Source organism: Drosophila simulans, chromosome 3R, assembly GCF_016746395.2.
Source record: "Drosophila simulans strain w501 chromosome 3R, Prin_Dsim_3.1, whole genome shotgun sequence".
Lineage (NCBI taxonomy): Eukaryota > Metazoa > Arthropoda > Insecta > Diptera > Drosophilidae > Drosophila > Drosophila simulans.
The window spans coordinates 6,466,647-6,488,987 of record NC_052523.2 but is presented as its reverse complement, the minus strand read 5'-3'; the positions used below and the strand labels follow the sequence as shown (position 1 = coordinate 6,488,987).

The following is a 22,341-nucleotide window of genomic DNA, read 5'->3' as shown; positions in this document are numbered from 1 at the left end:
GCCAGTAGTACAATATGTTCTTTCGTATCTCCGTATCTTGTACGTCATTTTATCAACTTATTTATTAACCTAAACTTTCTCTTGATAATATCATGTAAGATATTAAGTTCTGGTGAAATCATTTTACTGTATTTACACCCACGTCTCTAGTATCCATCTACGTAATTGCCTTGCCTCGTAAAAGTCATGGGACATGTTGTTTTGCTGGTAACTTCTTTGCCAGATGCTTATCATCAAATCCCACGAAGAGATTTCGTTACATATCAGCTTAACTTTCTGTCTTATCATCGTTGTTCTTTGGTCCCCTGAAGTTTATGGCAAATCATTCTGCGTTAGCGAACTTCGTTCCGATCTGCGGCTTATCTGACTGAGAATCACTCTTATCTTGAATTACATGGTGACTGCCAGCTGCGTTGATTTGCCTCTTCGGGATGAGCGTTTGTGCAAAATAAGATATTACTGGTTTGCTCTTGTTTTTGTGTTTTTTTTTTTTTTTAATAGTAATTTGACATTTTTTACCATTTTCTTTATGGATTGGGGTTATCGATATAACTTTGTTGAAAGTGGAAGGTTTACCTATGGAAAAGCCTAAAAGGATCAAAATTATGGCAAACTTTTTATAGTAAATCGAACGGCTGTACGGCACATTAAAAACGGGAGTCAGCGAATGTAAAATAAAATGTCGGCTCCTAATAAAGTTTTATTTATATACTTTTTCCTTTTCTGGCAAATATACAAAAAAAAATTGTCTTAAATGTTTATTTTAAGAAAGCCATATAAATGTTAACTATTAGTTAAAATGTAATTCCTTTGCTTAGGTTTATGAGATGTCATAAAAATGTCGAATATACATATGACGTACATAACATGTCAAGTAGATACACTTACATGCATATAACATGTCATGTAGATACATTTAGAAGTAGATAACATGTCATGTTTAACATGTTATGTTAACATTTACACATAGTTGTGGAAACACGCAAGTAGGTGGCGCATCACCGAAAACTTACCAGCCGTTAATTAACATAGATCAACGTATTTTAAATATACTCTGAAAATAAAGAAGTGAATTGATTAAAATAAATATACATTAAAAATTTTTTTAAAATAAGCAGCACTAGTGTACGCCAGAGTTTGGAACAGAAACGGCTCACTTAGCACTTAAAATTTTCGAATACAATTTCCATTTAAATGTGCTGATCTTAAAAGACCTTTTACTTAATAACAAATAACGGCTGTCGAGAGCTAAGTTTGATAATCATCCGATTCGCCAAACGGTTTTCATCGCTGATGTCGTGTCAAGAGAACAGCTTGGCAATCAATAGGTAAAATTAAATATCCGGACACTTTAACTGCTAAATTGCCGGCTAATTTTTCCAATTTCGTTGACCTTTAAATAGACCTGGCAGGCGAGTATGCAGCAGTCATAAAACGCGCGTGCATCACGATGTTGGACCTCAATGGCAATCCAGCGACCAGCTATGATCCCGTTCAGAAGGTCTGGAGTGGCTGCAGCCTGCACAGTCTCTACAACGAGGAGCTGACCGTGGGCCAGATAATCTTCCGGCAGCTGCAGCGGCAACCTCAAAGGATATTTCAGATCTCGCACACGGATAATACCCGGTTAACGCGTTTCCAGATGCTCCAAAATGCCGCCAAGATTGGTTGCTATCTCCGGGATCAGGGTTTTAAGAAGGAGACGGATTTGGTGGGACTTATGGCACGCAACTCCACGCATGTGGGTGCCTTGGCCTACGGTTGCTTGTTCAACGGAACTCCATTTCACGCCGTCAACCCCAATCTGGAACACAAAACAATCGCCAGTCTGTACAAGATCACCAGGCCACGCATCCTGTGCTGTGATACTGCGGACTACGAAAAGATTAAGGACATAGGAGCCTCGCTGGGAGCTCTGATCATCACCGTTAACGGAAAGCTACCGGGTGTATTAAGTGTGGCGGATCTGTTGCAGAATCCCCTTCCCGATGACTATGAGCCCGCCCAGTTTCAGCGAGGCGTCGATCGCACCATGGCCATCCTCTGCTCCTCGGGCACCACCGGAACTCCCAAGGCGGTTACCCTCTCAAACAGCCGGAAGCTATTCGAAATGCACAGGTAGATTTACAATTTCCTAAAATGTTTTTACAAAGCTTGTATTACAAATTGGTGGATTTGGATAACACCACCAAGGTTGGAACTAACTGAACTACTGAACTCCACCATCTTTACTAGTCCTGATAATCGCATATAAATAACTGCTCTGTCTTCCATTACAGCTATCTGGGATCCGATGATGTTCAATATGCTCCCAGCACTTTGGATTGGCTAACAGGACTCATTACCCTGGTCACAGCTGCAGTATTTGGCACAGTTCGCCTGATTTCCAGTGAAATGTTTAGTACGGCACACTTCCTGGACATTTGTGAGCAGCACGAAGTCTCCTGGACCATCATGGCCAATTCCCATGTGGCCATGTTGGCCAATTGCCCAAAAACCAGTGCTCAAAAACTGAGAAGCCTCAAGCATCTACTCTTTGCTGGAGGTCATTGTTTGGTGGCAACCTTAAAGAAGATGCAGTCCTTCCTGCACGGATCGGGTATCCTAAGAAATGCCTATGGCTTGACCGAGGTGGGAACACTGGTATCCTATAACTACGACACCCAATCCAAGCCCACATCTGTGGGCCGCCTGATGGCAAACATTCGAGTGAAAATTGTTGACTCCTCGGGGGAGTTGCAAGGTCCTAAAGGATTGGGTGAGATCCTCTGTCACAATGGGCAACCCTGGAGCGGTTATGTGGGAAATCCCCAGGCCACCGCCGAGATGAGAGATTCAGCGGGGTGGTACCATACTGGAGACGTTGGATACTTCGATGATGATCACTACCTGCACATCGTGGAGCGCAAGAAGGATATGCTCAAATACCTAGGCATGATGTACTATCCCCACGAAGTGGAGGAAGTAATCGCCCAGATGCCAGACGTGGCAGAGGTTTGTGTTTTTGGGATCTTTCGGGAGACGGAAGGCGATGCCGCCGCTGCATCTGTGGTCCTGCGATCCGGCAGCAAGCTGGATCCCAAGCACGTGGAGCAGTATGTGAGGAAAAACGTATCCGTACAGTTTAAGCATCTCCACGGTGGCGTTCAGTTCGTTCCACAGCTGGCGAAGAGCGCCAACGGAAAGGTCAATCGACAGGCCGTGAAGGCGGCCTACTTGAGAGATGCTACCCAGTCCTAAGTTCAATTTATAATCACAATCAACAATTAGTAAGCAAAACCCACGATGAAGCAACCTTGGACTTCCTTAGCACATTAGAATGTTTCACCATTGTTATTATTGTTAAAAAATATAAAATATTACGAGATGATGAGTTCAATAAAAGTTAATCTCCCACATTTCCGAGTAGGTTCGATTTTATGCAATATCGTTCAGTCAGTAGAAACCCACTATTAAAGCAGTCTAATAACGTGATATAATTTAAGTAGAAGTAAGGTTTAATTACGTTAATAGATATTATAAGAGATAATAAAACAAATACGTTTTTGAGGCAGAGCGGCGTTTCTCAAACTTCTAATCGATATGTCAATGTTAGCTGCAATTGCATTGTATGCACATTATACAAGCAGTGCACATCATTCTTAATAACAAAAATCTGCTGAGTCACCGCGCTAACAAATGTTGGGGGTCTATCGCCAATTACACGACGAGAAACTACTGTTTTGTTATGGAGATTGCTGCACTTGCTCGACTACTTTGATCTCAAGTGCTGCTGTAATCGCGTGTCGGTGTAATCAGTATAAAGCTACCCATACGCCCCGAAAGTTATCTAAAACGAATAGATCGCTCGACACTATAAAAAGAGAACAGACGCTGCTGTTTGAACTCAGTCCAGAATTTACACCTAATACAGACGGCACACGGATTGGAACTACTCAGAATGCCGTACAGGCCAGCAAGCTATTACGATGCTGATCGCAAGATCTGGAGCGGAGACCAATTGGAATACTACTTTGACCCACATCTGTCCATCGGAGAGATTATATTCAACGAGATGAGGAGGCATCCACAGCTCATCGCTCAGGTTAATGCCAAAGATACTGTTAAGGACTGCACATGGATAATAGAAACTCACCTTTCAGATCTCGGCCACGGAGAACACGATATTGACCAGGGCGGAACTCCAGGCCAATGCAATGCACATTGCCAGCTATATGCGATCTTTGGGCCTCCTTCAAATGGATATAGTGGGCATTATAGCGAGGAATACCACTCACATTTCAGCAGTGGCCTATGCCTGCTTCTTCAACGGCATTGCCTTTCACTCGCTCAACATCTCATATGAGCAAAGTACAATTGAAAAGCTCTTTAGCATCACCAGGCCAAATATCATATTTTGTGATGGCGATGAGTTTGAAAAGGTCCGATCTGCCACGGCACAACTGGATGTAAAGATAATCACCATGCGTAATCATCCGTCGGGTTCTATAAGGATCGATCAAGTCCTGGCAACTCCCATTGAGAAAAACTTCCAGCCAGTACGACTGGAACGAGGCAACGACCAGACTCTGGCCATTCTCTGCTCCTCAGGCACAACGGGCATTCCAAAGGCAGTGACAATAACCAACAGCCGACAGATCCTTAATTCCAGCCAGTGAGTAAGGTCCTTGAAATATTTGGTCCATAAATAATCTATCTCCTCCTAGTTCCTTAACCACCAACGATGTTCAGTACAGCCATAGTACTCTCGACTGGATTACGGGTCTGCTTACCACTGTAACATCCGGGGTATTCAGCACCAAACGTATTATAGCAGATAATATCTTCGATCCGGAATTTTTCATGCGACTCGTAGAAGAGCACCAGATCACGTGGATAATTCAAGCTCCCGCCCACATGGCCATGATGGTCAACTCTCCCTCGTTCACCACCGCCGACCTGTCGAGCTTGAGGTACTACCTTTTTGGGGGATCACGCGCTTCGGTAGAGACACAGCATCGGATCAGGAGTCGCCTGAGCAAGGATTGTCTACACTTTGCCTACGGCTTTACAGAACTGGGCAGCATGGCCGCCTTGAACTTGCACTTCGATGAGAAGCCGAACTCGGTGGGTCGTTTGGTGGCGGGACTTAAGCTTAAAGTGATTTGTGAAAAGGGTGAATCCCTTGACCCCGATGAGGTGGGTGAGCTGTGCCTCTGGAATGGTCAATACTGGGCCGGATACTATGGCAATCCGGAGGAAACACACAAGATGAGAGACCACCATAACTGGTTCCACACAGGGGACCTGGGATACGTGGATGACGATGGCTTCATATACATTGTGGAGCGCAAGAAGGACATGCTTAAGTTCCAGAACATCATGTACTATCCCAACGAAATCGAGAGTGTCATCTCAAAGATGCCAGACGTCGTCGAAGTCTGTGTATTCGGGGTGTGGAATGAGATCAACGGTGATGAGGCCACTGCGGCTGTGGTCAAGAAGCTGGGAAGTGCTCTCACGGCCCAGGACATTGTGGACTATGTGGCCACCCATATCGATGCCAAGTACAAGCAGTTGAACGGAGGTGCCATCATCGTGGAGGATCTGGTGCGCAGTCCCAATGGCAAAACCAACCGCATGGCAAACAAAGCATTTTTCTTGGAGGCCAAAAGTTCAGCAAAATAAAATAATGCCGAGTTCACAATATTCCAAAACTGAAATATAGCTAGAAAGGCCAAACATTTATTGGTAAATGTATAGATATAATATTTTTGATTTTTGTAGATTGCAACTTACGAACCAATAATTAAACTTAAGGGTTTCAATAAGAATTGCAGATTGTTTAGATTAGATTGTGTAATTAATTGATTTGATGCCATTCATACATTTATTTTATATGCTTATCTAAGACATGGATAAATGATAAGTGGGCCATGAGAAGCGCATTCGCCCGGTCAAGGTCTTTTCTTTTATCTGACTATCACTCACTCAATTCGCTTTAGCCATTTCAAAATGAGTTCGACTTTGTCTTATCTAGCTGGAAACGCCTTTCAGCGAGCTTTTTTAGCTTCGGCGATTGGAAGCGATAAGATTGGAAGCCACGGACGGCAAATGCCCGGAACTTGTCGGTCGGTCGCCAGTTGCTGGAGAACCGTTATTCGATCCGGACCCGGATTCACGCCCGGACAGAAAACCGTTTGTTGATACCCGGGCTAGGCTTATCAGTCACTGCAATGGATCGCTCGACCACGCAATTCGATAAATACACCAAAATTTGGAGTGGACCAAGGCCGGCCAGTTTCTTCGATGTGGACTGTTCGATTGGTAAAATTCTTTTTGCCTTTATGCGGAATCATCCGAACAGCATATGTCAGGTGGATAAATTCCTTAATCAATATATTGTATTGTATATTAAATTATTCCCCCGTAGATCTCCGATACGGAAGGCACAGCCTTAACCAATGGCGAAGCTATCACCTTTGCCATTCGCATTGCCCAGCAACTGAAGGCTATGGGTCTGAAACAGGATGATGTGGTGGGCATCGTGGGGACCAACACTACCTACCTCATGCCAGTGGTATTGGGATGTCTGCTGAATGGAACACCCTTCCATGCGGTTAGTCCCTGGCAAGACGAGGATACCATAAAGCATCTGTTCTCCATCACCAGGCCAAAGCTAATCTTCTGCGACGGAAAATGCTTCCAGCGACTGAGCATCATAGCCAGGATACTTAAGAGCCATGTCTACACGCTCAAGGATCATCGACTGGGCATGCCGCGAGTCGAGGATTTGCTGGAGCCAACTAGAGCAGAGCTGTACTATGTGTAAGTTCTGCTTTTATGCTTTCTAGCAACTGTCCTAATATCCCTGATTCCCATTCTACAGACCCGAAACCCTTCTCCTGGGAGGTGATCATACAGTGGCTATTCTCTGCACTTCGGGAACTACTGGTCTACCAAAGGCCGTTTGCATTAGCAACTCAGCGTGTCTCTTTGATTTCGGGTAAGAAATACGGTTTAAAAGAAACCCATTCATAATATTCATTCTATTCCAGCTTTGTTACTGGCCAGGATGTGCTGCTCTCCTTCAGCACCATCGACTGGTCGGCGGGTATGTTCAACATGCTCTTCAGTTGCTGCCATGGTTCTACGCGGATAATCACGGATCGGCCATATACGCCGGAATATATGATCCAGTTGGTGGAGAAGTACAAGGTGACCTTGTTGACAGTGGTGCCGCAGCAGGTGGCCTCCCTGTTGAAGACGCCCACTCTCAATAAGCAGCGCCTAGCCAGCATACGTTTCGTCAGCGTTGGCGGTGGCTCCTGCTATGTGGCCAATCTTCTGAAGCTGCAGGAGTTCCTGATCACCGGGCAGATATCCTACGGCTATGCCTTGACCGAGTGCGGAGGTGTGGCGGCAAATATGGGAGTGGCGAAGCCTTCATCGGTGGGCAGGATTGTGCCCGGAGTGAGGGTTAAGATCTTGGACGAAGCCGGTCGAAGTCTGGGACACGGAGAGACGGGTGAGATCCTAGTGCACAATGGCAAGGTCTGGAATGGCTACTACGCCAATCCCAATGAATCGAAGCGCATGCAGGACTACCAGGGCTGGTTCCACACCGGAGATATGGGCTACTTCGACAACGAGAACTACCTGCATATCGTGGAGCGAAAGGAGGATCTTCTGCGCTTCCATGGCGCCCAGTATTGTCCCCAAGAAATTGAGCAGGTCATCGCTGAGCTGCCGGACGTGATCGAGGCCTGTGTCTTTGGCCTGTGGAACGAGGTGGATGGTGATCCTGCGGCGGCGGCTGTCGTCAAAGTACCTGGCAGTCGTCTCACCGAGATGGATATCGTGGAATATGTGGCCAAGCGCCTGGTGGTCGACCACAAGCAGCTTCACTGCGGCGTCTTCTTCCTGCCCGAGCTGCCAAAAACTGGAAGTGGCAAGGTTCTACGTCAGCAGGCACGCGATCAGGCACTGGGTAAAAAATGGGCCGATCACGGCAATGGCCACTAATCTTTTCATAGACATAATTCTGTTAGGCTTAAAGACAATTAGTTATTACCAACGGGTGACTCATCCAGTCAAGACATCAAGAACTGCCGAAAAAAAATAAAATACGCACACAAACATAAGCAGACGACATTTTTTGTTACCGATGGCCGACACATTTGGGGCTATTCTTTGATATCGACGGCTTATCTCCAGTTGATTAGCGATTGCGTTTGAGGTGCGATAGTTCACCATTCAGTATGTGGTTCAAGGTAATGGCTCAGTTAACACATTTGAAGTTCAAAATTCCTGGGAAAATATAGTGCTATGTTAATGACAAATACTTGATCGGTTAGAAACAATTATAGACTAACATTAGGGCGAGATTAAGTTCAATTAAAAGGTGCGGGATTGCACTGGTACCTAGTTTGGAATGTTTTAACCTGATAAGCAATACCTATGTTATTTTGAGTGGTGGGCTCTGTAATTATCAGATTCTATAATGAAATAAATGTAGTGGTAGATACTGATATCCCCAGCACACCATCTTTTTGAAATAAAAACGTATTGCAATGAAGGTTAATCATTTCAAGGTACTTTTTAATTGCTGCCCAGTTATAAAGCTTTAACAATTTTTTGATCAAGTAGATCATCATGCCATTCATATAATAAACTTCATTAGCGCTTTATCTTAAGCTTAGATAAAAATTCGATACTACTAAGAAGTTCATATCAAATTATCACAACCTAATGATCCTCCGAATGCCCTTACATTGGACAAAGAGAGATTATACGATCACCTTAAAAGAAACAGCTGAAGACATCAACCCGCCCTCGCAGCGACCTATGAAGTACCTAATGGTGCACATTCCAGTTGAACAAACCCTTTAGTTTCAGTGATGGAACGGAATAACATCATTATTTGATTGACAGTCGGGCAAAGTTGCACTTTGTGCGTGATCTTGTCAGCATTGCAACTTGATACTTTTGGCCTTTGCCACACAAAACTGAGTGACATGCCCCTCCGAATGAATTCCGTTCGATGCTTGGGTGCACTCCCGAAATAAACTGCAACAATTAAGAGCCACTTAGGACCAGGAATTAATTTGGTTGGGGATCAGTGATAATGATCGCACAATTCCCCTGCTAAGCGGATTGACAGGCCACGGAGCATCTTCATCATCTGTGCCGCTGTGCCTTCGCCGATGTTTTCAATGTCAAGTTCACGAAATACGATCCCATCCTTGTGGCGCATTTTCGGGGGCATTAGTGCTCATTGATCATGGACCAACTGGCCTGGAGCTCTCGCAAACCGGCTCAAATATGCAGGAAGTGCTCGGCGTGACCAATGGCATTTGAATCGGACTCCGAGGCAGCTTCTCAAAGACGCCTGGCGCCCATCTGATCCGATCTTGGCAGCCATTCTTGACGGCGATTCTAATTGTCATGCAAATACCAATTATCATTTGTCAGTAGCGCCGCTAATATTATTGTGTGCTGGCGCAATTAAATACCTACGCTCTTGATGAGATTGTCTGAATGGTTTCCGATCGGTGATCTGAGATCGCAGAGCTCAGATCACAGTTCCAGAATCGCAAATCTGCGATCTAATCTGCACGCTGATTAATTCATTAGCAACTGTCGACCAGTTTGTCAGTTACATGGCAATAACTGCTGCCAGTCGCCATTGCAGCGATTAATTGGCGTTATTAATCGTGTTGAAAATGCTGGAGTTGTTTGTGCTTATTTATAATGCTAAGCACTAATTTATGTCTCGCGAAGTTACGGCTTGAAGGATTGTTTAATTACCTTTCCCATTTGCATATGTCACAGCAAAGTAGCAGCTAATGCCGCTGCTTTTCTCTCCCCCCTCGTAACCATTTTGAAAGGGGATCCAATCCAGCTGCCCAAGATCACCCAACCATGCCCAAGGAAAGTCTTATTAAGTCATCTAATCCAACCTCACATTATGGAAAAGTGCTCGAAAGGGCATTATGCTTTAGTAAGTCCTACGGAAATTGGGAAACTCACAAGAGGGGTTCGATTAACGCATACCTTATGTAAGCTTAAAACCTAAGTTTATTAAACAACTTAGAACTGACCTCTTTAATACTAAATTGCAATTCATGCTAAAGACAACACAGAATCGTACAAAAAGAACTAGTTTTTTTCTTTTCAGATAGGTATAGGTACATATCCTATATCGTGTCAATTTTGGTAAACAGATTGTTCTTCAACTGCTCATGCCCCTGCTACCCTGTATAATGCAAGGCCATATTAACTTTGACATATTGCCTTCGACATGGCGAGCTGAGAACAGAATTTATGGCGCTTAAATTGCAGTCATGCGCATGAGCGGCAACGACTAACAAGATCAGATGTGGCCCCCGCCGCTGCGATCCTGGTTCGGATCGCAGTCGATGGCTAACCCTAACCCCATCCAAGGGGCTGCGGCTTAGAGCGGATGTTTGGTGTCAAAACACAGGCGGGGCGATGCTGGATGCATTTTCCCTGGAATTCTATACCGGACCTGGTCCTGGCCCGTAATTTATGTAAGCGATGTGTTCGCCAGTGAAAACAAGAAGAACGCGGGATCGATAATCGTAAAAATAGTCCACGACCGCTGTGGATGGAGCGCCCCATGTTGTTGATGTTGCTTTTATCAATTTGTGTTAAGTTCGCTTCTAAGCACGAAGCAGGCATAGATCATAAAATGGCACCCCCCGGCATCCGATGGATTGTAGGAGATCGAAACGGAACGGATCGCCTTGGATCCGCTCGAATCGGTGGGGAAATTTACATAATTACCGCTGGCGGTGCTTTGGTGAGAGCCGCCCGAACGTGTCAAAATGAAAAGTGTTGCATGATTAGCGAGTAAATTACGCCGCCGAGGCATAAATCTATCCCAAGCCAGTCCGCTGTCCCCGGAGATAATCAAATAAATGGGGCGATTAATAAAAGATGAAGATGCAACCGCGGACAGCGCAAGGAAGATCAATGCGCCTGTTGATGGCCCGCAGCGGTGTTTTGGGGTCTAGGTCCGATCATATCTGTAGTTCTTGGCCAGCACAGCTGGTTAGGATCGGCTGGCGCCGCAAGCGTGCGAATTTCTGGACGCCCGTTGTGGGAGGTGTGAAGAATGGCTCCGGCCGGCCATCCAAGCCAGCCACTCTAGGAACTTGGCCACATCTTGCCCCTGGCTGGCGGCCGACATGACACATCGTTGTTCGCGTAGCATAACTTGGTCAACAAGCGATGATGTTGATGATCCGGCCAGTTGCTGATGCTGATGATGATGGAGGTGAGATGGCTCAGCCTGCAGCCAAACGCAGTTGGAACCGGCTCACGCACTCAGAGAAACAAATGGGGATTAAATAAAAATAAATATTAAATATATCTTTAGATAACTTATTGCAATTCCACTAATGGCCAAAATATAACTGCTACTATTCTTTCTGATATTTAATTCCTACTAAGGCTCTATTACTTATCAATCAGTTCAATCAGTTCCACGGGATACCTCTATATCAACGTACAATTAACTTATTCCTAAAATCTTCTTTAAATTACGATTTTTTTATTTAAATAAAACACTCTTAATCAGGATTAATGGAATGCAGTTATGGTGGATATTGAGAAGATTTCCTTTCCGTGCAATTGGAAATGCTGATCTCGGCGATAGATACGCTTCCTTAACACGTCTTCGATTGAACAGCCTTGGGGGCCAAAAGTGGCTGTCGCTGATGTTGTTAAGAGCAAAGTGTTGTTAGGCGGTTATATGTTCTTCACTTGTTCGCCAGTTGTTGCGTTTTAGCGGTGGTTTCGTATTACCGTTGCCCAGCCGGGACAACCCGGTCAAGGTCTCTCCTTCTTCAGGTGCCAAGTGTCTCCAAGAACGAAGCACCAACCACAAGCCGACTTTCATTGAGCAACTGCAGCGAGGCGTCGACGGGTTTGCAAAGCATATAGCATTCGGCAAATAGCATATTGCATTCCGATTCATCGAATCGAATCGAGTGGACCGACCACTAGTATTTCCTGTCGCATGCGCCACATAAATTAGTTTTCCATGTTCACTTGTCACTTGTATCGCCATTGCCCAGTTGAACCCGTTTGCCCGGCCATTGCGGGTGTCCATTCCACTTAGAATCCGCATCCGACCGATTGCCCTTATCAGTCGCAGAGGAGCCCCTGCAAAGCCATTGCCGCATCCCGGCACAATTTACAATCAATTTTGGCAAGGAGCCACCTAATTGCTTTTGCAGTTTATTTATAGACCCGCCGCACGCACCGCATTAATTAATGATATAAACGCTTTCCTTTTTTAGAGTTTGACCAAACGAAAGAGTTCATAGTTCATATCGAAAGGAGGCTAACAAAACTCTCCGATGCACCAGCTGGTTTCCTACTATGCAGTTTAAGTTTAAGCTCCAAGATCGAAGAAAATACATCGACCAGCGCATTCAAAACACTTTTACTCGCTTATCGGAATGCCCATAAATCAGGGCTTTCCGTCGACGAGTTCTTGCATTTTCCCCGCATAGAAATTATGCAAATCGAACATTGATATATGTGTGATAGTTCCCGAAACGTTAAAGATGATTTCCTTCATGAGGGCAGCAGCTAGGTGTAAAACGGGTTATTCGCCGCAACAACTTCAGGTGTTTCCGTAGTGTAGCGGTTATCACGTGTGCTTCACACGCACAAGGTCCCCGGTTCGAACCCGGGCGGGAACAAGTCGAATTGCTTTTTTGCTTTCCCTTTTTTTTTGCATGCTATATAATTTCAATGTCAATTGACCCCCCCACCTGCCCTGTTGTGTTATTGAAGTTTATTCGATTCGTTTTCTCCCGACCACATTAATTTTTATATCGTTTTAATGAGGCGGTGCTGGCTTTACGATCAGTTCAGGTGTGTTGCATTTATAAACACGCCGACCCTCAGCACGCACCGAATTTCAACTGTTTTACGACCCGCCTGCAATGTCAGCAGCATCCCGGGTATGACTCCTATTCCCGGGCATTTTTACGACTTCAATTTGTTGCAGCCCTTGCAGAGAACCACCCAAGTCGAAAGGTTGGTTGTCTGGAAATAGGATTGCGTCCCATTAAAGAAAGTGGTGTTATGGGCTAAATATGTTGCACCATGGAGTTTTATGACTTTCGTTGACAGAGCGTGTGTTATTATCATTGCTTTGAACTTGGCAGCGAAACAAACAGATAGAAGTGGGTCGATGATGACTTGACTTTCCCTTTCGATGTTTCAGGTTGCATTTCTTACTTAATAGGTTATTAAATATACTATAATATATGATCAGAACATCTTGATCATTTCGCTATTTCTTTATTAATAGGAAATTATTTAAGAAACTTAGTTTCTTCCCAACGCTCTCACACTTTTGCATTAAATCAACTAAAAGCTTATGCTAAAAGCTTTTTCTCAAACATAAAGGGCTTACAGTGGCAAGAGCATTCACCTACACTCTACGACATACGTTTTCCATCAGGGGATGTAGCTCAGATGGTAGAGCGCTCGCTTAGCATGTGAGAGGTACGGGGATCGATGCCCCGCATCTCCAGTTGATTTTTTCACCAATTTTTTTTTTTTTTTTGTGCAACAGGAACATTAGCATAAGCCACTTGGCAGTTTGATGTACATGCTCTCCCATCATAGCCGACATTTGTGTCAAATTATTTAGTAAATAGAATATCATGCCGGTTACAACTCCATTTCACACGCTTTTCCAAACGACTGGTCGAACCGGCTTGTTATGCAATCGCTCAGTGACTTTGGCTCTTTGGCCCGCCTCCTCCGTCTCCATTTCCATTTCCATGTGCACTTCCCGGCAGACGTCGCAGCTAATCCAATTAAGCGTACTCATCATATTCACGCAATGCAGGCCATGAACTAGAAATGCAGCTAAACCGGACTCTGCAGAGGGTGGCTCGCGCGGTGACCAACGGGTAAGGCGAAGATTCTGACATTTCCGTCATGTCCGGATGATTGAAGTCTGTTTAATTGAATTCAACTTGGGAATGCGTTTTGGTGCCCCTACATATACCCCCCTTGGGTAATCGAAATCTTTTCATAAGTTGCTTATTATGCATACTTATATTATATGTAGATGAAATAATCCAGGTTACCAACTCAAAGAAGGATTTTTAAGGAGAAACATATTTCTATTACATTCATTTATTTCTGGGTATTGGAACAATTTAGATAGATTTTGTGCGGACTAGCGTATTATGTAAGCAATGATGTGATTTTCAGATAGAGCCTTAACTCAAACCTATATTAAATAATTACCTATTTAAGCGTTACTTATTCTATTAATAAAGGGTCATAAACCGTATAATATGTACCTCATTCCTAAGCGCTTTTGTCATATTTATAGTAATTAAAAAATATAGTTGTTTATAAATGTTATTCATATCAACAACTACTCTATTCCAATGAGATAGTTGGTTTCATAATGCATTACACTTTATTTAAAAACGTAGCTGAACGTTATTACTCTAAATTATGTAATGGCTTAGTCTTTATTCCTTTGAATGATTTCGACCACCTTTACTAAAAGTTTTCTTACAATTGAATTTTATTTATTTTTTATTTATCGACTGCATCCCACTCATGATGATAGCGAACAGTTGTTTATCCCATGACAGTTAGTATCGCCGAATTCGTGTGGGCGTTCATTAATAAATCTATCTAATCTGCCACTCGAATTTGCTGCTCACCAATTGGCACTCGCAATGGCAATGGCATTGGCATTGAGCAGGTGCAGTCGATTGGACTGAGAATCGTTTTGGGGGCATGCCCACACTAAATTGGACCGCTGTGAATCACCACGGGTGTATTCTCCATACGTCACGTAGACCCGAAAATCGTAAAGATTTGCCTGCAATCTGCCAAAGTTAAATGTCATTTTGGCTGTGCAACTTATAGGAATATCAGCAAAATATTAATTATAACAAGAGCAAGAAACGGAAAAGTTTAACTAGTCGAAAGCTAGATGCTCTTGCACTAAGTTTTAGTTTAATTCATAGTGTATAGTTTAACATATAATATATTATATTATATTCAAGAGAATATAATGTTATTTAGTGGAATAATTTTATTAAAATGTTGAACAATTTATAAGTAGCGGGACAATATTTCCGGCTAATTGCATGTCTACTTAAGCTTAGACGCTTTAGACAATAATCTTAACTGGTAATAAGGTTGAAAATCCCTAGAAAAACAGAGCAATTTAGCTCTTAGGGGGAATACTCCCCAGATAGAAATTATAGCGGTCGTAAGCTGATGACGGCCAAAACCGAAACGTAAACAGAAACGACAAGTAATTGTGACATTTAAGCACCCATTTTGAGAATATTTATATACGTAAGCGCCGCTGTTCGATTGCTCTCCCGATTGAACTCTTTTAATCGCGCGACCAATTAACGCTCTCAGACAGCTGACTTAGTATCAGGCTATAGCCGATGGGCTGGTCGTGGCCATATGATAATGATAATGGTGATCATCGCCGCAGCAGCTGATAAGCCCGGAAGTGCGCGTGGAGAGCGTGCGACCAACTTTGGGGCGGCAACGTCGACGTCACACGCTCTTTTATGCTTACGTTTGCTTTACGACCGGGGGACTTTACTTTCCATTCCATTTTATGTTGCCAAGAGAACTTGGACACTCGGCTTGTTGGTTTTGGTTTGGATTGGATGGTCTCCGGCCGGTCTCTTTATTTTTTCAGATCGGTTTCTCGGGTGGGCGAGCGGTGTTCTTTTCATGCTCTTCCCCCTTTAGAATTTTTTTTTAATTTTGATTTCTTTTTTTTTGGCTGCTGTGGGGGCTGGTTGTGCCTCGTGTTTCGCCTATTCATGCGAAAAATTCAGCAGCGTTTGAATGAACGCGAATGCGGGAACATGAGCGACCGCGAGCAGCAGCAATTTCGCCATTTCAAGGCCTACGTGACTTGTCTCACACAGGGAAATCGGAACGATTTGAACTGGGTAATGGCATTACGGTTCCGACACGGGGAAACTGGGGGTACTAGGGTCCGGGTCTCCTCGCCGTAATCCGAGCGCGGTTAGCTCCACTTTGTTCTATTATCCATTTACAGGGAAGCCACTGCAATGGGCACTTTTATAAAAAGTTATCCGGCACGTGCCGCCACGCGAACGCCAATAACCTTTTATTAAGAACTATTAAAGATGTAGTATTAAATTTAATTTGAATATAACTTTAATACTGTGAAACAATTACAAATTTGGTTATAAAAAAAACCTATCTTAACTGTAATTAAGACCCTTACAGTTGGTATCTACAAAAACTATAACTCGCGTAACTCTGATTTATGAAGGTTTGGCTTTAGCTTTGAGATCGTCGCCTCTCTCTCCTTTCGGCGATCTCTCAGTTTGTATCTTTCCATCTGACTAGAGTCTAGTCGGAACCACATGATCCATACGTTCTCAGCACGTGCTGGTGCCGGCACTTCTAGAAAAGGTCTTTGACTGTCATCAGCTGATATCAGCATGTTGTAGATAGCTTTTTTTTGGCGAGGTGCGACCTGCTCTCCCAGAGCAATCAGCTCTATCTGCTCACCTGTTCGCGGAGCGCAATTGATGATGAGCGTACTTAATCAGCTTACAGATATTTCCCCCGGACCAGTTAATAAATCATGAGATAACATTAGGTTTTAGAATATTTTAGTTTATTTACAGTACGTTTAGCTTAGTGCTCTCCTCTTGTGTTCTCTTATCAGTCTTAAACGATAAATACGAAAATACTAAATGCTATAAATGTAGTTTTAAATGTATAACTCTTATGCTTAAAGATCAGGAACTTTAGCTTTGTTGTGTGGATCGGTGGTACATTGGGTTTCGACGATAGATCGAAGGATCTCCTCTCACAGGATGGCTCTCTTTCGGAGCAAAACCAGGGCGATTAGCTGCAGGCACAGGCTGTAAAGGGCACAAGATATTATAGGGGAGTTTGGAGCTATGGATATTTAGGGAGGATATGTAAAACAACTGCATTACAGAAAACCATGCCAAAAAATGAGTGAATTGGAATAATTTTTTTGAATTTAAGTCGGGCAGCGTGCAAAATGCTAAAAATAATTCAGTTCCATGCAGAAAACCCAGTAATATTGGACATTAACCTTAGGACTACTACTCCTTACCATTATCGACTAAAACACAATCGCATTTGATATTAATGTATTTTTATACTTTATTTTTTAGTTTAGTTTTTTTCGCGTTTTTCTCATGCTCTTTTCGTTGATCGTTTACTGACTTATCTGGAAATTGTTTGTTTAATGCATTAAGTTATAACAAAGTTTGTTAGTCTAGGCCTAAGCGTACTAGAAGTAGTTTATAAATAAATATTTTTAAATAAATAAATAAATCCATCATACAGCTACAACTATAATTTCACGCATTTATCTCGTTGATCGAATAAATTAATATTAATGTTAGTTTCGTAAGTATTGTAAATGAAAATACAATCTTGTGATTTGTGAGTTTTGCTTCCAACTTTTCTCGTATTTTTTTTATAATAGTTTTCGATGTATCGTTTGCTTCATACTTTCGCATTGCGATTTTTAACTTGAGTGGGAAAAATTGCATTCAAAGGTGATTTACAAGGCTAAGGCTACGCGAGGTTCGACAGTACAGACAAAAAATGGATCTTACTTGACTAAGCCGCGTATCTATTTACAATTGTATTTCCTCGACATATTCGAATTATCTCAACGCTTTACTCGTTTTTACAGTGTTGGGAAAGCGTTTTGCAAGTTTTCAAGTTTGGTTTCTGGTAGACTTATCGGAGTGGTCGTGTTTTTGAGTATTTTCATCGTCAACCGATCGTGAAAGTTCCGCCACAGAGACTCAAGTATTTCAATAGACTCTTTTGGGTCAATCGTGTTGCTTAAGGTTAGGGCTTCGAATTTACATCTATCTGATTGATTGGATGGGCGTGCGTTTATAATACATTTCGATGATAATTATACTCCAAATGGTTCGCTTGAGAGGTTCTTATAAAATACTCGAGACTCCGTCGTAATACATTGATATTCATCGTCTTTAGTGGGGATCTTGGTTGCACTTTGCATCATCGCCGGGGGGACAACAGTCCGCTGCATCAAAAATACTTTAGTGAGCCACAGGCGTATGTAGAGTATGATATTCAAATATTTACACACTGGCGGATGATATACATGTATATGGTGTTGTTCTGGTGCTGAATGTGCAGTGTATAGAGTGGGTATCTGTATCTGTATCTGTTGGTGTCTGATCGTGTGTGGATGTGTTGTGGAAACTTGCAATTACAATATCTTTTGCATACCCAAGACGGACTTTTTACATCATTTTAGGTCCTTTTCTCACTTTTCTTTTTTCTCAACAGTCGCACTGATTTAAGCTGAATTTACCACATTTCACATTTTGAACGTTTTGATTTGTTTGCAAGCCCAATGTTTAACTTAAAATTTTGAAAAATAAGAACTTAGGAAAATAAAATACAACAACCAAATAAAAATAAACCAAAAAGAACAAAATGTGTGAAATAAATTCGGAAAATGCTCTATAAATTTTAAAAGTTATTAAATATTCCAATCAATGTTAATGCCAAAAGTAAGTATTCAAAGAATTTAGAAAAATGTTTAAGTGTTTAAATTCCGATCCATAAAATATATTAAACATGTTATATCAATACTCAAAGAAATAAATTGTGTAAATTTTGAAAATTTAGAAAATCTCTACGCAAATATCGTTTTTTTGTGAGAAACAGATGAAGGGTTAGCTTAGAATTTGCTCATGGGAAACTCACAAATCGTAGTAGAGCGAATCGTCGCCGCCTGCTCCGCTGCGTCCTTGGGCCTCGGAACTTGCGTCCTCGTAGCTGGCATCTTCCAGGGATCCCCCGTCGCCCTCGGCCTCCTCCTCGCCCTGCTCGGCCGGATCGGACTGCTCCTGATCCTGGTCGTTGTCCTGATCCTGCTCCTCGCCGCTGCTCATGCGCACGTTGCGCTCCACCCTGTCGCTGGTTTCGCTAAGGGAAAATGCGGGCAGGGGCGAGCTGCTCTCCCAATGGCTACTTGGGGGCGTGGCCAGGCTGGTGGCCATGGTGGTGGTAGTACTTGTATCCAATTTCCGGTGTTTCCTCTTGCCACCGGAAACGGATTTCGCCTGATGTTGCAGCGGCTGTTGTTGCTGTTGCTGCAACTGATGCTGCTGCTGCTTTTTGCCCCCATTTTGGCGCTGTTTACCCGCCTTGTTCGGCTTCTTCTTGCCTCCGTGCTGGATGGATCCCTTGGGTCGCTGTTGCACCGCTTTGGCTGCCTCTGTAGGATTCTTCCTGGCCCCATTCTTCTTGCCACAATTGGGCGGCGCCCGCTTCTCGGCGGCCGCCTTCTCCCGCAGCTCCTTGCACCTCTTCGCCTTGGGCCCCAATTTTCGCAGTGCTCCCGCTCCGGCGCCACCGCGCTTCTGGCAATTGTGAGTGTCCTCCTGCTCGTGCGGCTTGCACTTGGGCTTCTTCTTTTTGTTGGCCTTGTTACCAGTCGGTCTACTACTATTACTGCTACTGTTACTGCTACTGCTATTGCTACTACTATTACTGCTACCGCTAAGGCTACTGCTAATATGGCCGCTCTCGCTTTGACTACTGTTACTAATACTACTCAGGCTGCTGATCGCAGACACAGGAACGTAACTGCTACTGCTATTGCTACTACTTTTACTACTGCTACTACTGCTGCTGCTGATGCTGCTGCTGCTGCTGCCACTTGTGTTGCTGCTGCAATATGGCGGCCCCTTGAATCTGGCCACATCGATCAGCTCGATCAGCGGCTTGCCCGTATCACAGAGTTGCCGCACGCCGTGCTTGACGCGATTGGCACCAAAATTCTTGGCGATCAGCTGCTCGACCCGCTCCTGCGGCACCGTCTCCGTGATGGCGTTCGTGTAGGTGCTCAGCTTGCCCAGCGATCGGCTGGCCGGGATCTGGGTGCGCCGGGGCTGGCCACTGCCATTCAGGGCCAGGTAGAATACCCGCCGCGCCTGAGAGTGGTACGTGGAGGAGTACGTGTTGTAGTTTTGAAGACCCATGTTCTCATTGAAGACGCAGTCGTCGGTGAACTCTTTCTGCAACAACCAAGGGCTATGATTAAATGACTTGGCTAAGCAAAAGGCAGCGGGAATATAAAGATCACAATATCTTAAAGTTTACCACCAGTAGCCATGTTCAGTTGTGTGAAATGTATGCAAACCAAAATCATGCTCGAACATTTTAGGCCACTTCAAAGGGTTCTCTGGCCAACTAACTTCTTCAGAACCCTAACCCAATAATAAAACTTCTTTGAATTTGCTGTCCAGGGGCGGCGTCTGTTTCTTTTGTCTATCAGCACCGAAATCAGATGGATAAATGCGCTCATTATCACAGGATGTGCTCCTATCGGTGTTGACCATCGATAGGAGGCCCCCGACCTCGAGCAGAGTACTAACCATAAACATTTCTACTTTATGAACACCTCATGACAGGCGAACAAAAGGACCAAACAGCCAGTTGAAAGCACCAGCCGGCTGAGAATGAGAAATTGTGGGCTGCGTTGAGACGAAAAATGTAAATCAAGATCGGTGAAAGGATTTTCATTAGCCCTTCCTCAGTGGCCTTTGGGCCTTTGGGCTGCGCCGACTGGCAGACATCCTCAGATCAAATTCAATTAACAAACACTGAATTAATTCGCTTGTCAGGCAATTAAAATTGTTTCGTAAATAAATCGCCAGCCAGGCAATTCCCTGCCTGATTGTTTACGCGGTAAAATGTCGCCGCTTAAATTTAGAAATTAATCAGGCGAAAGGCAAACTGCAATGAGCCATCAAATGGGTGAGGGCCAGGCCAGGCCAGACCAGGCCAGGAGTACAGTATGTTGACGCCATTCGGGGTCGAGTCAAGACGCGACTAGTTTTTTGACATATGTGACAACAATGTGGATCCCCACGCTGAAAACTCTTTTATGATGTGTATTTCCAGGCATTTTCCTTTATTTTTAGCTCTCGACGGCTGGCAAGTGAAAATTGGCAGACACCGAAGGGAAATGAAGTTGTACTTGGATAAGGAAAACCATCGGGCAGGGAAGCAGGGGAACTGGACAAGATACCCGGAGCCATTAGCTCTGCGTGGCCTCTCTATCGGAGCTTATCGAGTGGCGCCAGGCGAGCGCAGAAAGGGTCAACCTGTTGGCCAGATTACACTGGGACACCTACAAACGGAACCACTTAGGGCACACAATCGGAATCCCATCCGAAACCTGCGTGACGCGTTCCGCCCGCCACTTATCGCCCCTGAACAGGACAATAACGATGATAATGATGCAACATATTCATTTTCGGCCCCGGGTCGGCATTAATTGACCAAACCAAACCCAAGTTTGTGAACTCTGCGGGCGGTCCCATTCCTCGTTGGAGTACAAATTATGCAAATTAATAAGCAAAACCGTAATGTGAACATTTATGGCTACGACATTTTAATTGGGCGAGAAGCTGACTCACGAGGTTTGCTTTCCGTCTGGGGTTTGGGTTTGACTTTATGAATTTATGAATTGGCAAGCGATTTGGGCATTTTCCCCTGCTCAATTAGCCGCAGCCCAAAATCACCTGCCTCGTTTGTCACAAGACACAAAGCATTTACAAAACATTTTGGTGAAATGTCGGAAAATCAGTCAGTCACATGCCTAATATTCAGTGACTAAGAATAGCAGCGACGAAAAGCACTAAAAACCCCACTAAATCAGGGCCCATAAATGCAGCCATTTTTGAGATCTTAGAACTCTGGCTGTGAGCACCGGACGCCTTGGTCGCCAAAATAAACAAGACGGCCCAATATAACCGCCCACTTGACCAACTTACAGCTATGCTGGCTATGCTCTGAGGCATGCGGCGCCTTCAAAGGGCCGCCTACAAAGTGGCCGCTGGTGAAGCGCATCAATCAGCAAGTATCCGTGTATCGGCGAGATACAGATACAAAAGCGCGTACAAGAAGACACGCCTCGGCTGACAGAATTGGCACACTCGCGGCTATTTTGGACGCGGAAAGGTCAAAGTGCCTGCGACGGCGGAAAGAAATGAAATGAAATAAATAAAATTACAAAAAAAAATCTAAAATCTAATGTCCACCGACGAACCAATGAAACGGTCACATGGCGCCAGCCCGAAAAAAAGGGATCCGATGATCGTGGATTTCGAAACGCAGCGGGATAAAAGTGTAGCCTGAATTTCAAGGGGAAGGAGCAGGACATCCCAACCGACATCAGTTGCCACTTGACATCCTCACCGCGCATAAGGACACATTCCGGGGCAAAATGGAAAG

At 44.1% G+C, this 22,341-nt stretch overlaps 4 protein-coding genes and 2 non-coding genes across 10 annotated transcripts in view; 5 read left to right on the top strand and 1 right to left on the bottom strand.

Annotated features, from left to right (window-relative positions):
• The first annotated feature begins 1,428 nt into the window (after window positions 1-1,428).
• On the top strand, window positions 1,429-3,398 carry LOC6727422 (luciferin 4-monooxygenase). Its single transcript, XM_002102768.3, has 2 exons — window positions 1,429-2,118; window positions 2,280-3,398. Exons 1-2 carry the CDS (start codon window positions 1,451-1,453, stop codon window positions 3,238-3,240), a joined length of 1,629 nt encoding a protein of 542 aa, XP_002102804.2. The 5' UTR covers window positions 1,429-1,450; the 3' UTR covers window positions 3,241-3,398.
• Window positions 3,399-3,875: 477 nt separating this feature from the next.
• Window positions 3,876-5,813, top strand: LOC6727420 (luciferin 4-monooxygenase). The gene is made up of 3 exons (XM_002102766.3): window positions 3,876-4,084; window positions 4,143-4,654; window positions 4,707-5,813. Exons 1-3 carry the CDS (start codon window positions 3,941-3,943, stop codon window positions 5,665-5,667), a joined length of 1,617 nt encoding a protein of 538 aa, XP_002102802.1. The 5' UTR covers window positions 3,876-3,940; the 3' UTR covers window positions 5,668-5,813.
• A 152-nt stretch (window positions 5,814-5,965) lies between these two features.
• Window positions 5,966-8,123, top strand: LOC6727419 (4-coumarate-CoA ligase 1). Its single transcript, XM_002102765.3, has 4 exons — window positions 5,966-6,356; window positions 6,413-6,807; window positions 6,869-6,985; window positions 7,038-8,123. Exons 1-4 carry the CDS (start codon window positions 6,216-6,218, stop codon window positions 8,002-8,004), a joined length of 1,620 nt encoding a protein of 539 aa, XP_002102801.1. The 5' UTR covers window positions 5,966-6,215; the 3' UTR covers window positions 8,005-8,123.
• A 4,520-nt stretch (window positions 8,124-12,643) lies between these two features.
• On the top strand, window positions 12,644-12,716 carry Trnav-cac. Its single transcript has one exon. It is a non-coding gene; the product is annotated as a tRNA-Val (tRNA).
• Window positions 12,717-13,485: 769 nt separating this feature from the next.
• Window positions 13,486-13,558, top strand: Trnaa-agc. The gene has a single exon. It is a non-coding gene; the product is annotated as a tRNA-Ala (tRNA).
• Window positions 13,559-16,667: 3,109 nt separating this feature from the next.
• Window positions 16,668-22,341, bottom strand: part of LOC6727415 (vitellogenin-1) — a 51,295-nt gene continuing 45,621 nt past the window's right edge. The window contains exons 4-6 of one of the 5 annotated variants that reach the window (XR_005544399.2): window positions 18,802-20,117; window positions 18,172-18,453; window positions 16,668-18,109 (exon numbers count right to left, since the gene is read on the bottom strand). Coding sequence is in view for 4 of the 5 variants with exons in the window: in XM_039296010.1 (XP_039151944.1) it covers window positions 16,880-16,934; window positions 18,802-20,133 (1,387 nt within the window). In the remaining variant the exon portion in view is untranslated. Of the gene's footprint in view, window positions 18,454-18,801; window positions 20,134-22,341 lie in introns of all 5 variants that reach the window. The other 4 variants (XM_039296009.2, XM_016176396.3, XM_016176397.3 and 1 more) reach the window with 4 other exon arrangements.

Excerpts from the sequence above, each read along its gene's own strand:
- LOC6727422 (XM_002102768.3), top strand. The coding sequence starts at position 1,451 with ATGTTGGACCTCAATGGCAATCCAGCGACCAGCTATGATCCCGTTCAG. Across the intron at positions 2,119-2,279 it reads AAGCTATTCGAAATGCACAG|CTATCTGGGATCCGATGATG; the intron begins GTAGATTTACAA and ends CTTCCATTACAG.
- LOC6727420 (XM_002102766.3), top strand. The coding sequence starts at position 3,941 with ATGCCGTACAGGCCAGCAAGCTATTACGATGCTGATCGCAAGATCTGG. Across the intron at positions 4,085-4,142 it reads ATCCACAGCTCATCGCTCAG|ATCTCGGCCACGGAGAACAC; the intron begins GTTAATGCCAAA and ends CTCACCTTTCAG. Across the intron at positions 4,655-4,706 it reads CAGATCCTTAATTCCAGCCA|TTCCTTAACCACCAACGATG; the intron begins GTGAGTAAGGTC and ends ATCTCCTCCTAG.
- LOC6727419 (XM_002102765.3), top strand. The coding sequence starts at position 6,216 with ATGGATCGCTCGACCACGCAATTCGATAAATACACCAAAATTTGGAGT. Across the intron at positions 6,357-6,412 it reads ATCCGAACAGCATATGTCAG|ATCTCCGATACGGAAGGCAC; the intron begins GTGGATAAATTC and ends ATTCCCCCGTAG. Across the intron at positions 6,986-7,037 it reads GCGTGTCTCTTTGATTTCGG|CTTTGTTACTGGCCAGGATG; the intron begins GTAAGAAATACG and ends ATTCTATTCCAG.